The sequence below is a fragment of the Topomyia yanbarensis genome, chromosome 3 (assembly GCF_030247195.1).
Source record: "Topomyia yanbarensis strain Yona2022 chromosome 3, ASM3024719v1, whole genome shotgun sequence".
Lineage (NCBI taxonomy): Eukaryota > Metazoa > Arthropoda > Insecta > Diptera > Culicidae > Topomyia > Topomyia yanbarensis.
In genome coordinates this window covers 415622431-415640343 of record NC_080672.1, presented here as the reverse complement: position 1 = coordinate 415640343, position 17913 = coordinate 415622431, and the positions used below count along the sequence as shown (strand labels likewise).

At 38.2% G+C, this 17913-nt stretch overlaps 1 protein-coding gene across 8 annotated transcripts in view; it reads left to right on the top strand.

Moving 5' to 3' along the window:
• LOC131690174 (titin) overlaps nt 1-17913 on the top strand; it is a 413707-nt gene that overhangs the window by 276460 nt on the left and 119334 nt on the right. For 7 of the 8 annotated variants that reach the window (XM_058975739.1, XM_058975746.1, XM_058975743.1 and 4 more), the window contains one exon: nt 4223-4573. The exons of the other annotated variant lie outside the window; for it this stretch is intronic. In XM_058975739.1, the coding sequence (XP_058831722.1) occupies nt 4223-4573 (351 nt within the window). The remainder of the gene's footprint in view (nt 1-4222; nt 4574-17913) is intronic. 8 annotated transcript variants of the gene reach the window in all.

The following is a 17913-nucleotide window of genomic DNA, read 5'->3' as shown; positions in this document are numbered from 1 at the left end:
AATTTCGTGTTCGCCCTTTATCATAGTTTCGGAATGCAGATTTACCTTGTGGAAAGGGCGCTGCTTTAAGTTTTCAAAAAATACGATATACCTAAATTAATCAACTCTATGATGAGATGCTTCATCATTTTAATCAAATTTATATTTGTATTTGTATTTGTATAAAAAAAAGTCCAACTGACAATTTGTCTTAATGAACTATACTAAACTAAGGTAAACTAAACATAATTAAAATAGTGACAGTACACGACGACGAAACTGCGAAGAGCTCATGACGAAGTCAAAAATTTCAGCAAACTCGTTGAAGCGACGACTCATTGCTAAAATTGGACTATTGGTAGCGTAGTTAGTGCTGCGCATTTCAGAATTCAGCAGGGCTCGAGGGCGAAGAGAACGGGTAGGCGCGTAGAGGTTGATTTGCGCTAGTAGCTCCGGATCATCATATTCAGTCAGCAGAATCTTAGACACGAAGGTAGCTTGCGCTGCATGTCTCCGGCGTGTTAAAGTATTAAGTCCTAAAAGACGACAACGGTCCTCGTACGGTGGCAGGTTTAATGGATCGTTCCACGGCAATTCACGTAACGCATATCGTATGAATTTACGCTGGACTGCTTCGATCCTAAGGCTCCACGTAGCTTGATACGGGCACCAAACGACGTTTGCAAATTCCAACTGCGGGCGCACCAATGAGCAATAAAGAGCCTTGAAGCATAGAGGATCCCGAAATTCGTTGGATATTTTGAAAATAAATCCCAGCAAACGATTGGCTCTGTCGATGGTCGCTGAGACGTAATGAGTATACGTTATCATCAAGAATGACTCCTAGATCCTTCACGTGGTCGACGCGTTGTAGTAGAGTTCCTGCGATGTTATAGTTGAAGGTAAGCATATTTCTCGTTCGATAATAGCTGATGACAAAACATTTTGCAATGCTAAGGACCATCATGTTTCTTACACACCAGCTATAAAAGGTGTCAATAAGATGCTGTAGCTCACGGCAATCGGCTTCATTCCGTATAACAAGAAAAAAAATTAAGTCGTCGGCAAAAAACAGCTTTCCTCCACGGCTTAGAACGAAAACCGCATCGTTCACGAACAGTGAAAAAAGTAGTGGACCTAGCGTACTACCTTGAGGAACTCCGGAAGTGTTGAAAAAGGATTCTGAAACAATATCGCCAATTTGAACAACGACTTCACGGTGTACAAGGTAGGATCGAAGCCAATGGCAGAATCTAGTAGAACACCCTAGCTTATCAAGCTTTGATATCAGTATCTCATGATTAACTCTATCAAAAGCTGCCTTTAGATCGGTGTAAATAGTATCCACCTGCAATTTCTTAGACATTTGCTCTGTGCAAAATGACGTAAAGCAGACGAGATTCGTCTCGACTGAACGTCCTGGGAAAAATCCGTACTGAGATGTACTAATGTAGTGTCGACAAGCAGAAAATAACGCCTCGTTGAAAATTGATTCAAACACTTTAGATTCGACTCCTAGCGAAGTGATTCCGCGATAGTTCGCTATGTTGCGTTTGTCACCTTTCTTAAATACCGGGAACATTACTGAGCATTTCCAATCCTCAGGAAACGTTTGCTGCTGAAGCGATAGGTTAAAAATATATGCAAGTGGTGTTACAAGTAAGTCCGAACATTTTTTCAATACAGTTGAAGGTATAACACTGAGGCCGGGTGCATAAGATGACTTGGTTTTCCGAATTGCAGATATAACCATTTGTTCAGAGACAGTAAACACATCCAAATCAACAGCACAAGCAGGAACGTCGCGAGAGGCATTTTCGAGTTCGTTTGCGGTTGGCGAGTCAGTTGAAAAAACACTCGAGAAGAATCTGGCAAACAGCGTACATTTCGCCACAGTTGTCGTAGCTTCTTCGCCGTCGTAAAGCATCCTTGATGGAAGTCCAGTTTCTTTTCGCTTCGTGTTGACAAATGACCAAAAGCCCTTCGGGTTTCGGCGTAGATTATTCTGGATGCGGTTTACATAGCGTTTGTACAGAAGCTTGTTGTAACAACGATACTCATTACTGGCTAAAGTGAACATGCGCTTAGAAAGAGGACACCGTCGATTTGTGTACGCACGTAGGGTTTTTGCTCGAGTACGTTTTAGCTTTCGAAGAGTGCTGTTTGACCAGGGCGGCTTGCTAGGAGGCTGACATTTAGGCACTGAGGTCTCAACACAGTTCAGTAGTAGTCGCTTGTAGATGGCAACTGCAGCATTAACACTCACTTGGGCATGCAGTACACTCCAATCAATTTGCGACAGAGAACTGCGCAGCTTTACAAAATCAGTTTTGCGAAAGTTGAGACGGTCGACAGAAAGAGTTTCTACATACTGAACTGATCGAATTGTGCCAATTGAGATTTCAAGCGCGGGATGAAAGTTGTCAAGTGGAACAATCACGCTGGATGCTTCATTGACGGAACATACAGGTATAATAGTTTCACTAACAAAGACGAGATCCAGAAAGCGTGACTGGTGGTTAGGAATCATGCTGGCGATGTTGGTTGTCGAAGCAATCGGGTCTGGGTAAGCGTATCCGTGTCGTGACGGCACCCAAATGAGCCCTAGCTGATTGAAATCACCAAGGACAATCATCACGCCATCCGCGCCAGCTTGTGAAGAAGCGTTATTCACAGCATCCATGTGAAGTTGCATGATATTGCAGTCGAGTCGCTTTTCAGGAGGAATATAGACAGCACCAATATAAAAGTTCCTCGATGGAGTTGTAATTCTAACCCAAACAGCCTCAACACTGGTTAAACTACCTACATCAATCTCACATGAGGCAAATGCGGTGGAAACAGCAATCAAAACTCCTCCTCCACGTCCGCGAATACTGTTGCCACTATTTCGGTCCGCACGGTATACGGTGTAAGCGTCGCCGAAAAGCTGCACTAATGTTATACGCGCATCGAGCCATGTTTCGGTGAAGACGCAAACATCGTAGTCACCGTCCACAGCAGCTAAATACACGTCATCAATTTTCGTCTTAAGCCCTCTTGCGTTCTGATAGTAAATCCGCAAACCATCAGTGTCATGTGAGAGGTGTCGTGCTGCATTCCAAGTTTCAGGACTGCGGGCTCGATGATCACTATCACCGCAAATAGCGCGGGGAGAGCAGGATGTACTGTTGTCAGGAAGGGGAACAAGCTGCGATACGGAGGGAATGACTGCGTCATAACTGTTGTGTCCAGCGGCTGACTGCAACGGGAGGCATATTGAGCGGACAGATGCGATGCGATCGAAATTATCATTTTGACATTGAAGGTTCGCTGAAGCGGTAGAGTCGATTGAGTTGTGTTCATCAGCAGACTGTAAATGAAATTTACATTGAGGGTGTGCAACATATCTACTATTAAAGAATGTCGATCTCATAAAAATTTCACGCTTTTTAACACTTAATTCTATATACCCTCATTAACATAGATCACACCCATACACTTTTTAAGAGATTACTATTTACGCTTATAAATCCTAAGACCTGAATTCCACGAAGTTTGTGCAAAACAACGACCAAGATCATTCCGCGAACTAAATACTTCAGTTCTATGACGTAAGGGTTCTATGATGCATTTTTAGATCTTTAAACCTGTAATCCGATCAAATTTTAGTGAGCTCAATTCGATGAACCTCGTCGAGTATCTACCGCATTCATTACTTACTTACGTACGGAGTTTCAAGGACGGCATAGAGTCGTCCAATACTTATCAATATAGAAGCCTATATCTATAATCTTATAGCAGATTGAGGATCACGCTCGTAGATGTCAAAACCTATACTGCAGAGAGATTTCACTACTAGAAGGCTATATCACCCTCCCGAATATACCACATTGCCAAAATGCAATATTTTCGAGGTTGTTTCGTTTTGGCCAGCTTTTTACAATTATGGACCACTACGGAGCGTTAAATTGTAATTTTTAAAATAGCCTTTTGTGGATCCATCTTATACAAGAGAACGACGATGGTGAAAAGTCTTGAAAATGGACACTTGAAATGGAAATAGTTCAAACTTTCTGTCGAAAATAGTTACAATCTTGGCGCCAAGATGATTCAGAAAGTGTTCAAAAATTACTGTACGAACAAACTTGTAAACACCAAGGGACATGTGAAATGATCGTCATTAATAACTTGATACTCATCCCTAGAATAAAATTTAATAGACCATCTCTAACGAAACACATTTTCTTTCTCGCCCGCACAGATCAAAGGCAACGAGATAAACAACCTCCTGGTCCGGCTGACCCCGAGCTTGGAATATCTGGAGGACGAACAGCGCGATGACGTCCAGCAGAAGATCGACGTCATCCGGCAGAAGTGGATCGAGCTGAAAAACTACATCATCGCTCGGGTCGATCTGCTAAAGCTGTACATTCGATTCCACCAAGAGGCCGAAACACTGCGCAATCTGTTCGAATCATTCGAGATCCAGAAGGCAACCTTCCGAAGCGTAGAGCACGATAAGCCACTACTACAGGCCGCACTGGACAACAGTCGGCAGCAGTTGGGACAATTGAAATCGATCGGAGAGCAGTGCATCGATGGGTTGGAGAAGGTAGGAGAGATTTCGCGCCGATATATAAATAAAGACGTTTCAGATTACAAAGCAAATGTATGTGTGCATTAAATAAGAACCCTTTCGAGTACCTCCTGTCGAAGCAATAAATAATTGACAGCGAGTGTCAAGTCAAGCGTAGTGCAAAATCGCAACAGTCCTAGTCATCTTCATCAGCGGTACCACCCAAATCAAATTTGCAGTTTGTCATTTCGAAAGCTTGTCTCCCGGCGCGGGATCTGACAGCCAGACAAAACAAGACAAGTTCTTCAACCAGCATAATCGCATTGGATTGGATGAATTGCATTTGCACTTTGCTTCAAGCTAAGCACCAGGTTCCCGGGGTGGATACCGACTTCGAACCGACAAACAGCACACACGATTCAAAAACTTGGATCGTGGCCAGCGGAAAATTATGGGCGCACATTTATGTATGTTCCGCGCTCATCTGTTGCATCCCCACCCACCACCATCTCTTTCCCGGGCTGGTGGATTCTGATGTACAATCCCGTTGGGATCGTTTTACACGTCTTTTACGCGGCTCGCTGCCAGCGATCGTCGGCCCGTTGCGAACCCTTTTGAAATGATTTAGTGAGCTGGTGCTAGGTTCAGTAGCATCAGGGTGGTCCTAAATTATGAGATGAATCGGAATTCTATATTTTAAGAACAATTTTTATCATACATAACAATTATGAGATAAGTGCAACGATCCTGATGACACTATCATACCTTGAATTAGACAATATATTACGACTGGATTATGATAAAAGATGTCATACGATCATATTTTCCGTTTAGGTTTCACCAAAATTCCAATAATGATCTTCCCTAACACAAAAAGGAAGAGCAGCATTCTAGTTAACATTTCATCGGGTGCCTGTATATCAACGAGAACGTTTCGAATTGGGCAACCCTTTCTGGTAAAAATATCCTGCGGCCTACTAAGCGGAAATGTTGTTTATTTTTGTCTTCGCTGGCAGTATAACATTGTTATCTAAATTTTTCTTATAGCTTCGTAGGGTTACATAAAAATAAGCAAAAATTTCATAGCAACCCAAAAATAAACACCACACGGGAAAAACATGGCGGAAAATTACAACCTGCATTTAATTTTACATTCGAATATGGCGAAACAAAACAGCATCAACGCTACAAAACGATTTTCCTGCCGTTAAAAATAAACACTCTGCAACATAATTAATCACATCAGGTTCAAAGTCACACCTGCGCTGCTCGCGTCGGACGCCACGCGCTTAACCGTCAAATGACGGATCTGTGTTTAGCGGTTGTCATTTTTCCGTAGATTGAATAATTCACACCTGGCCGTGCGCAGCCGTCGCGCGCGTTAGATCCGGTCGCCGGTCTGGCCCCTGGTCGAAAGAGTGAGGAGGCGTGTTTTATGCGTACAAATTAGAAATATTTTAGCGATTATCTTCTCAAGTTCTTTTGAAGTTGAGCGCGAAGTGGAATCGAGGGGGATAGCTTGGAAAAGTTTTTTAATGTTTTGACGGCACCAGTCAACAAATAATGTGTGAAATAAAAATCCACGTCAGCACGATTATGAGGGAGGTGGTTTTATCTACAGCTGGTTCTCCGTTGTCATTGTTTATTTGTAGAAAGGGTTCCAAAATAAGTGAGTGTCTTCATTGATCCAACGATGTTTTGCCTTTCTCATATCGAAAGGTTATGCAATAGACTGGTTCAATTTTTGCTCTACTAATTCCTTTTATGGCCCTTAGAAATTGTGCAAATTTTGGTACCGATCGGTTGTGTCTACGGACCCTCCAAAAATTTCAAAGTATATATGGAAATTAGTATGAAAAATTAATTAAAATTGAAAATAAATTCTTAAAAAATCACCTCATCAATCAATTCATGAGAACACTATATATTTCTAAAGGTATTCTTTTACTGAACACATTCGTGGAACATTGCAAGTTTGTGAAAATTCGCTGAGAAAAGTTATTAACTAAACTTCAAAACAAGTGGATTTTATTATTAATCATAGCAACCCTGTTTGAATAGCTGCATCCGCCATACGGGAGCGGTAGGTGGCAACCCTAGCTTACACTTGTATAATGGTGGATATATATTCTATTAAGGGGATTTTTACTCATTTTAAATAAAAGGTTTCATTTTTCACGAAAAATTCCGCTTTATATGAGCAAAAGCCATCTTAATTGCAAAATTATCTGAAAATCTCAACGGCTCATAGCGGTAGCTTAACGGAGCCGTGGATCCTTTATGTGTTTACAATATGTAAAAAATAAAAATAAAAACAAATATTATTGTTTGTCCGTTGGATCTCGTGCGCGCAACTTTTTATTGCGAGCGGAGACCTTCTTTCGCGGCTTGCCTACTGCGTCATGGGGACCGTTTAATTCTCTCTTGTCCTCCACATCAAGGTCATCATCGTTAAAAGTGCCTTGGTGCTCGCGACCAGATGTTCTTTCCTGCTTCTTGCACTTACGGGTGACCAATGTAAATCCGTCGTCATTCTTATCATCTTCATCACCGATGTTACTCACAGTTGTTTCAGGGGTGCTGGATGCTGCTTTGGCAGTTGTCAATATGGACTGAACAGCTGCCACAAATTTGGCAACCGTTTGTGGTTCAGGTATTGGTGTTGAAAATTCTTTTTTGGGTTGGTTTATCGTGGATGCGTTGGCAATTGGTAGAGATGAATTCTCCTCTGTATCTTCCGCGCAAGGTTGTCCGTGGTGCGCTGTCTGATTACAATACTTGCACGTAGGAGTTTTCCCCTCATGGGTGCATAACGCAGTTTGATTAATAGTAGCTTCGTGAGTTTTGAGTTTTATAGTCAAGTGGGAGGGGATAGGTCTTTCGATCCGCATCCTCACCACAAGAACACCGTTAGATGTACCCGGGAAGAAATTTCTCCACGTATCACGTGTAACGGATTCTACTTCTCCGTATTTCGACATGTATTTTGCGATTAGATCAGGGTACGTGGTGATAGGTCATGTAATTTTACATCTACATAGTCTTTTTCTATATACACGGGAATCTTATTTTCCAACTTTATCACTTTCAGCCACGTGCTTCAAGTTGTTCTGCAAAACAAAACGTTCGGCTTGTGCTAACGTGTTGAATGATATGAGCACTACATTGCGAAGATGATGATACTGTAGATACATAACCTCCTTGAGCTTTAGCTGCATCTTCACTTTCAGCAGGTATTCCACTTCACGAAAACTCAATCTTATTGAACAAAATTTAAAGTCAACGACCGCTGTGTTGGGTCGGAGCAGAGATTTCTCGTCAACTTTACTCATGATGGCAAGAATAAATTAAAAGTTTCCTTTGTTCTCGAGACAATGCACACTAGATCGAGAGGTTGCTAGTTGTTGTTCACTTGGTTCGATTATACGTCTGACTTGGGCAGAAGTAGAAAGTAGACTTACAGAATAATGTTGAAAAGATAAATTAAAATGCACGAAAGTTTTAATAAATTCGCTTCACGCAAAGTTCTATAAAAATCGCAAAAGGCTTTTTTACACTGAAACCCTTACCCCCGCCCCTTAACATGTTTTTCTGTGTTAAAATGTCTGAGGAACACAGTGGCATAATAATTTTCAAAATTAAAATACGCGAATTGAGAGAAAAATACAGTTTTAAACTGAAAATATTGCATATTTGGCAACACTGTAAGCAAAAATTATAATTTTTGTAGATTTTTTGACAAATTTCCTTTAAAATGCATCTCAACGATTGTTTGTAGACCAAATTAAGCCGAAAAACTGAATAAAAGTTAATAATTGATGCTTCTTTTGTATAGAAAATTTTCAATGTATAATTATGACACATCATACCAATTTTGTCATCAATACACACTAAACAAAAGTCGCGCTTAAAATAGTAAACAAGTAAACAGAAGTCGTACTCAGTTTTGTTTACATTTTCGACAAAAACTCTCAATATAGTCAACCGATCTTCGTAATAATTATGAGATTTGCACAAATTAGACAGAAGCATCAATTGTCTTCTCCGAGTTGTTTCTATAATTTATAAGTTTCAAGATGTTCAATTTCAAACTTTACAAATCGTTTCTCAAGAAATATGCTAAATAAAATAAATATGCTATGCTTGTCATAAGATAGCACAACAGCGACGACATTATGTAGTACGCAATAACTTCATTTTATAAAACCCAGTGAAATATTTGGTTTGAAATGATTTCGAGTTTGAAACTACTTTAAAATTGAAACTAATTTATAATTTCTTAACAAATTGAAAATTTTCGGCTAATCCGGATCCCCCGGACCCTCCTCCTGGTTCCGCCGCTGGTTTCAAGTGTTTCAGTGTCGACACATATCATTTCGTGTTCGTGGCTGTCGATCCATTGTATATATGTGCAAATCGTACTGAATATGTAATATACATTCCCGCCACTATATTGAACATAACCAGCCATGGAATCGTAGTTTGGGCAAATGAGAAAGGCACAATTGCACCATTAGGGGAATTAAAACAGGTTTTTGGATATATTGTTTACTTTCTGAGATTGTCAAAAAACGACAGGTTTTAAGCACATAACTTTCTCTCTCTCTCTCCGTCTCTCTCTCTATCACTTTCTCTCTCTCTCTCTGTCGCTCTCTGTTAAAGGTGTTTGGAAGCACATGAGAGCTTATCTCGGTTAACTATTTCCAATTACGCGTTTTAATACTAAACCTGAAAATTCTATTCTAAGTCTAAGTGTTTATTAATTCTGGCAAGTTTAAAAACCCCTTTATAAGTGTCGTATAATATCAATTCAAACAAACTTTGTACGCTAGAGCATGAGACAATATAATTTAGTCACTTGTTTGTTTTAAACCTTCCCGTAGTGCGTTTGCCATTTGACGCAAAATAAATATTTTTTTCGGGAATCTGTGACCACAAAGACATCTTGGAATTCCAAAACAAGTTGACGGCCAGTTAGATCTGTGTTTCTCAAAAAAGGCCACAATCGTTGTTGTTAATTTTTTTTTTGTCATAGAGTATTTTGATTGACAGTAGGACCATTCGTCACGAAAATTTCAGACGACATGTTCAAATCGCCTACCAAACCGGAAAGTGTTTTTTTTTTTTGCACTGAAACTTTTACACCCCCACCCCTTAAATACATGTCTCTACAAAATGTTTGACGGCTATTATCAACACTTCATTATAACAGCAAATTTCGCACAAAATAAGCCCATTTCATGATAAAGATAGTGTTAATAGTTTTATTTTGGTTTTATGTGGAAGGAGCACGAAGAGAAGTTCTCTCAGTTCACAATCCTGCAGTTGCCAATGATTCTTAGAAGCATACGTTCGTCTATATTACTAAATTTTGTTTGGTTGAATCAGAAGAGAAAACTTAATTCAGCTATCAAACGAAGTCTACTACTAATATAGCAAGTTAAATCCGCATATAAAACTTTTTCGTTTGTTTTGCCGGTTTTCAATTCCGCGAAACTAACCACATGAAAACAGCGTGGATATTAACTTAAGGACCATTCATATACCACGTGGACCAAAAAACCTTCGTTTTTGACCCCCTCCCCCTACGAGGACAAGCGTGGACAATTCATGTACCCCTACTTCTCTCCAAACAATGTCCACGTGGACTTTCCCAATGTTTTTGTCAAGTAATATCATAAAGAGGGTTTCCAATTTCAGGTATTCGTATTGTGTTGGACTGTTTTTATACTGGATGTACCCTGAAGAATCGAATAAAAACATATTTTAAACATTGGCATTTGTGATAATTACAAACATTGAGATTATATGCTCAAAAGACACTTTTTTGCATTCAAATCCACATCTTCTGGCAACTGTTTAGGACAGATATACATGCAATCAATAGTGTTTAATTTTTTTGAATTGTTTTTTCGTTTTCAAGAAAGCAATGCTTAGTAATCGCATTCTTTGCTCGTCACTGAGAGTATTTGCGTCTGTCCTTAGGGTAGCGTTTGTTATGGAACCTGGTTGCCTATGGCTTGTTGAAGAAACTCAATGAACTTGGGTTTCCTACCTACTGGTTTGCTGACGATTTCCAAATACTAATTACTGGTCTTTGCATGGGAACAATCTTTAACTTTAAGAACTGTCGAACAGTGGTATCGACAAGCTAAATTAACTCTAAACAAAAGTTCAACGGTTCTTTCCACGAAGAAGCGAATAAAAACCGGGGTTCGTCCATTGCAGTTCTTTGATTCTGAGCTACTGTGTCCGGATCAAGTCAAGCACGGTGGAGTTACATTGGATTCCAAACTGAATTGGTCTGCTAACATTGAGTTCAGAATCAAGCCTTCGGGCAGTGCAGACGAACTTTTGGACAGACGTGGGGTCTCTAAGCCAAATACGTTGTTCAATACTGTCATATGGATACCTTGTGTGGTGGTAGAAAGCAGAGATGGTGATGATCCAATCAAAGTTCAACAATCTGCAAATAATGGCGTTAGTGGCATCAACTGGCGCGTTCACTACAACTTCGACACTTGAGATGCTTTTAAATATTAAACCTCTAGGCTAGAGTTCCTATATGAAAAAGGATGTTCGCATCCAAAGGATCAAAAAAGGACCCTTACATAAGGTATAAGTAATGTCATTACTGACCAGCAATTCCACTTTTAATGATCGTGTCAGTCAAGAAATGACGGAATTCTAATTTTATTGTTCGTGTAAAAACCACCAAAATTTGTAAGCTATGCTAAAAATTTGAATATCAGCTATGCTGCCCATTAAAACATAAGAGTCCCATATAGGTTTTTGTCGAAAATAAGTTATCTGTTGGATTGTATTCTGTATCATCACTGAATCCCAATGCACAAATAAGATTACCAGGTTGCTTGAGAAAATTTACCAAAACATGATTGTCCCATCCATAAGGCTCAATTAAAATGTAAATCTTGAACAGCGTTTGTTTAGACTTGCCGTTTTTTGTCAATATGGGACTCTTATGCTTGAATGGGCGTATAGAGCAAAACATTTTCTAGGAGAATCAAAAGAAAAAGTTTTCTCACATTGGTAGGTTGAACGCTCCAATAATCGTGGAGTACCTACTGTTCCACTAGCCTGTTTAGATGCCACCCGTCATAAAATATTGTTTGTTACTAAAGATCACATTTACATCATGCAACTACAAAAACTTCGTTGAACAAATAATGATTGAATTGATTAGTTTGCTGAATTAAGTGCTATTATGATAATCTTATTTTTCAAACGGATATATGATATGAACGGCACGATAGATTTGATTTCATTTTCGTAATATGAAAGCGATTCATTGGAAACCACAACTGGTTACGCGAGCAGAAATATTTACTAATGTTGAATTCAATGACAAATACTTTGACGGTAAAATGGGACAAAATCAGAAAGACTGATATGCCAGCCACTTCACGAGACAGAAATTGGATTCAAAGCGATTGCTAGGCATTTTAGAGCACTTTAATCGATTTTTATAACCACGTTAAAGTAAAACTGTAAATTTTTCACGCTTGAGAACGGTTTTATCAGTTTAATGTGGTGTAATATTTCACTTCCCCGACTAAGTGCCAATAATACAAAAGCACCAGCTACTCTCACTGTGGAGATCGAACGGGCATTGCTCTCCTCCACAACTAACAGGAGAAGGAGAGCAAAGGAGGCAGAGCTGCGCATCACACTATGTGGTGTCGGTTATTCGTCACCAACAAATTTTAATTTCGCAACAAAGGGGCAAAACTCACCTCCCTAGCCCAGTTAAGGATCGCTGCTGGAGTAGCAACAACACCGCAAGAACTCGTTTGATATTGACCTAGTCAGTTGGATTAGAACAAATGTGCCAGACCTTAGTGCAGCTGGTGATAAGCACCACTAAGAGTGAAATGATTTGGTAAAATTGCAGTAAAATAACTTTTTTACACCATTTTGAGCGACTTAGTGGAATGCAACATTTCAATTGTAGCACATAGTGAAATATTACTTTCCTTAACCCTCTGGAAGTCGCGCATATGGCTTACCGAACGAGCAGCCACTGGTTCCCTAAGACGATTTCGCTAGATTTACAGAGCAGCGTGCACTCAGTGCACTAGTGCGACTTCCGGTAGGTTAATTTGTAGTAAATTTTATTTGATTTTCATTTTCATTGCTTTGTGAAAGAAATTAGCAATATTTGGTGAACTCTTCGCCACCTTGAAACGAAGAGTTAGTCGGGAAAAATAAATCTGAACCACAGTAATAGTTAATTTAGACTTTTTAAATATTTTGTAAAGAATCAATCAATTCCAAAAAAATTTAACCTATGCTTCTTCCCACAAAACCCGGAGAAATTGATGTAAAACCCGGAGACCCGGAGATCGCTCCCGAAAACCGGAGTCTCCGGGTCAAACCTGGAGGGGTGGCAACCCTAGCTCTTGATGAAGCAAGAAGACGAGCACGTGTTCTTCTTACTTCGAGCTCGTGTTCTCGGTAAAGCCCACGAGCTTGTGAGGTGACGAGCACACGTTCTCGGCTTATGCGGCTCGCTCTTCTTAAAAGAACAGACACACAAGCTCGCTTCAACACAGCACAGCTCGCGAGCCAGGTAAGAACAGGCACGCGAGCAGAACGTGTTCTGGGACATCACTGATTCGCACGTCCCCAATAGAAATTTCCATTTTTCTGGCACGCATTTGGTGTAAACAATAGAATTGGTTAAATAAATTCAATAACAAAAATAATCTCAAACGATCTTACCAATGTTTAGTGTTTCTTTACTCTTCCAGCACGTTTTAGTACCGCAGAGTACTGGGAAATTTGACGGTAGTCGATCATTCAATAGATGGTTCCAAGATCTTCAAAAATTCAGCTCGATTTGAATCCAAACGAATTTCTACAACCGTTGGCAGAGTTAAAAATATTCAAATTCATTGAATGAAAATTGATCATATTCAGCCGCCTTCATTTTCAATTTTCAGTGACGCAGCTGAAAACGTCAAACGAACAAACCGCTCATTCATCCATGCAGATTTTCATTCGTCTCCGATTATTACACGAAGCGACCGTGCAGCAACGAATCAAACGCATCAAAGTAGGCCCTGGTACAATGTAAGCGATGATGATTGTTGTTTCATATGCTTTACCGGCTTTTGAAAACATTTTCGTAGATAATTAGTTAAATGAATATATTGTACGATATTCACCTGAATGAATAAGGATGGATATTTGAATGAGTATTTTTGCCTTTCTCATATAAAAAGGTTATGCAATCACTCTGAAAATCGTCAACCTAATCCCGGCCAAATTTTTTTTGACTCGCATAAGGTTTCTGGATTTTAACAGCGGCGTAGTTGCTGATTTACGGAGAGGGGTTACACCTCCCCTCTACTGTTCACTCCCCTGCCTTTAAAATCTCCTTAAATCACCCCTCAGACTACCACCCCATCCAACCCTCATACTCCTCCCTTTCAACCCCATCATCTTTAAACCACCACTAAATCACAAAGCATATCAATTTAAGCTGGGGAGTCGTTCTTTCATGGGACTTTCGCCCTCCTCACACACCCACCCCCGCATGACAAACTGTATTAGCAAGCAGATAACATTGATCTAATGCTGATTAGGCTAATGAAGTATGATTTTTTTTGTTTCGAGTGTTTCACCGTCGACACGTAGCTCATCAAGTTCGTGGCTGGTAAGCCATTGTGTATAAGTGCAAAGTGTACTAAGAATGTAATGGACATTTCCATAATTATGTTGAACATAAACAGCCTCCGTGCCATAGTTTAGAGAAATGAGAAAGGCATAATTGCACCACTAGGTGGATTAAAACAGGTTTTTAACGTTATCTTGATGACATTTTTCTTGTTGCTAATTATTACAACATGTTTTAACTCTTTAGTGTGAACATAGTATTACCTGCTGATTGTTGTTATGGACGAATTTCGCGCCAACTCGAACAAATGTTGGCAGCACCCTCTCAGATTCTAATGAAACTTTCTGTACATGAGAACTTTGTCACAAAAAGCCATTTTGCATACTTTATTTTTCCAAAAATGATCTAGACTGTCTTTTTAAAAGGGCCAAATTTTTTTAACCATTTTTTTTTCAAATGGCTATAGTCTAAAAATGACAAATCCTAAAAAAATGTTATAGGAGTGATTTTCACAAAATTAGTCAAATTTTTGATTAAAAATATCGAAAAAATTCTTCATTGTCTCCTACACTGAAAAAATCGATTTAAAAAATTTAAAGTCGATTTACAAAAAAATCTGTTTTAATCCACCTAGTGGTGCAATTGTGGCTTTCTCATTTCTCTAAACTATAGCACGGAGGCTGTTTATGTTCAACATAATTATGGAAATGTCCATTACATTCTTAGTACACTTTGCAGTTATACACAATGGCTTGCCAGCCACGAACTTGATGAGCTACGTGTCGACGGTGACACACTTGAAACAAAAAAATATCATACTTCATTAGCCTAATCAGCATTAGATCAATGTTATCTGCTTGCTAATGCAGTTTGTCATGCAGGGGTGGGTGTGTGAAGAGGGCGAAAGTCCCATGAAAGAACGACTCCCCAGCTTAAATTGGTATGCTTTGTGATTTAGTGGTGGTTTAAAGATGATGGGGTTGAAAGGGAGGGGTATGAGGGTTGGATGGGGTGGTAGTCTAAGGGGTGATTTAAGGAGATTTTAAATGGAGGGGAGTGAACAGTAGAGGGGAGGTGTAACCCCTCTCCGTAAACCATCAACTACGCCCCTGTTAAAATCCTGAAACCTTATGCGAGTCAAAAAAAAATTTGGCCGGGATTAGGTTGACGATTTTCAGAGTGATTGCATAACCTTTCTATATGAGAAAGGCAAAAATGTGCCAAAATCCAAAAAAGTGAATCGTCGTCAATTTTTTTTTTTCGAGTTTGCATTAAATCTCGACGTTTCATCCGCCTTGAAGACATTTAGCATCAAAAATAAAAATTCGATTTTTAATTTTTCCTATAATTTATATGAGAAATTTCTGTGTGGCCGCACTCTTAAACCCGTAATTCCGGAACCAGGGGTGGCATTCCACATCTCGATTCGAGTGATTCGATTCGAAACGTTTTGAAGTCGTTTCGACTAAATTGCGGCATTACGTATCGCATTCGACCAAGCGTTCGAGCTTGTTAGATTGCGGTACTAGATTTCGACTGCCTGTTCGAGCGCAAACTGTCAAATAAGAGTATACACTGAGAAAAAATATTTTTAATTCTGTTACAAATAAGTTTCATAAAACCAACTTTGGTTTTTTTTATTTATTTATTTTTTAATAGATTGTTATCGAAATATATATGGATAAGTTTCGCAAGTATAACAATTGTTTGTAGTACACAATAGGGGCGAGCACTGTGAAATAAAATCGATGTTGTCAAACATCGATCCAAAAAGATCCGATGTAATAAAGAAATACAATTTTTTTCGTTTTATGTACGAAAAATAAATTTACCCTTTCCAAAAATATTTATACTATATAAAACAATTGATAAAAGAACGAAACATTTCGTTTCATTCACGAAAAATAGTTTAGACATCGATGATAACTTTTATGCACCATACGAGCCAATCAACGTCAGATTTACAAATAAAATTTTAGTTCTTTCCAAATTTTGTTCTTGCATTCTTTAGCTATAAATATTTGACAGGTATTTTTGATATGGCTGAATATAATATTTACTTCAAGGTATGAGGTTTCAGCTTTTGAAGTTAGAAAAATTGAACATTTTTTAATCGCTGTTAGCTCGGAAAGTAATTGATGCATGGAAAAAATATTAAATTTAAAAAGTTACACTTTCGTATGAGCTTGCCGGAAAAATTGAGAATTTTTTTTGAAAGCTAGATCAATTTTTTTGCTTATTTTTTCTTTAAATAATAAAAATTTAAAAAATCGTGTTAAAAATATTGAATAAACATTTTGCAGTGGATCTCAAAATGTTTTGCAAGATATTACAATTATAAGATTAAAAAAGGGCAATTTAACATAAAATGCTATGTTATGGGCCATTTTTAATTGAAATATATCGTAAAGTAATAAGGTTCTCAATATAATTATAATTTTTTTCATAGAATATAAAAATTATTAGTCCAAGCTTACTTTTCAATATGTTTCTAACATTTGCAGAATTCATAACGTAAATAACAAAAAAACTATATCAGATTTTCATTGGTGAGTTCATTCGAAATTCACTTTTTGTTATTAATAGTTTTTTTCCGTACAACTAAGAGTTTCCGAGTTATCAGTGGTTGAAAAATGGTTCAATTCATAAAATTCAAAAACTCATAACTTAAATCATAAAAATCTATCGTATTCAGCCAAAACAAAAAATAGATGTCAATTATTTTGTGCTAAGAGTGCAAGAAATTTTTTTGGTAGGAATTGAAATTGTGGTTGTAAATTTGACGTGGAATAACCCGTACATTAAATATATGTGAAACTACTCAACTTCATCAAGATGCCATTTTTTCAATTCGTGAATTAGACGAAACTAACTATTTACAATGCCCAAAAATGCTTCGTTGCAGAAAACTAATAATTATTTTGTTCATCGTATGATAAATTTAATTCCACCTAAGAATAAATTGACCCAAACATGTTCATAATTTGTTCAGGTCACTCACCCTCACCGTCTTTTTTCAATGCTTGGGCATTATTTTAGTTTGATATAACTATATTCTTGAACTTCTTACCTCAAAATTTTAATATATCTCGCTGTTTAAGTTGAAGCACTGAAACATCGTAATGCCTAGCTGGTAGTGTCTCTTATTCGGGCCTAAGTCGCACGATGGAATGTATTATCTACAGAAATCGCTTTCATCAAATCTTTTAGAAAATATTCATAGCAAGCAAACTGCCCTTTTCAATAAAAATGGCTAATTTTGCATTAAAATTTTGGTTTTCAGGTTTTTTTTCAGGAAACTGATAGCTTCCAAAAGCAACAATTTTTTCAGCAATTGATGAAGCAAAAATTTAAAAACTAGTTCGTTAAATAGCCATTTTTAGTTGAAATAGTCGAGACAATAATTCGTTTCCGTGTTTGCGGGGTTTTTCGTGTACTTGTTAGTTAATTATTTTGTTATAGCGCACAACTAGAGATAGGGAGAACAAAATAAAAATGAAGTGTTTCTAGAAATTGTAGATGGTATAATTTTTAATCGGTTGATGCATTCAAATTTGTTAGTATTTCAATTTGATTCAAAGTTCTTTGCTATATAAGATAATATTCTGTATTTTCATGCATTTAATATTAATGACGATATAACACCTAATTCTGTTGGTGTATAAAACGTACATTATGGCATTGAATTCAAGGCTATATTGTGATATTGAAAACAATTGAGGTATAGTCGGGAACA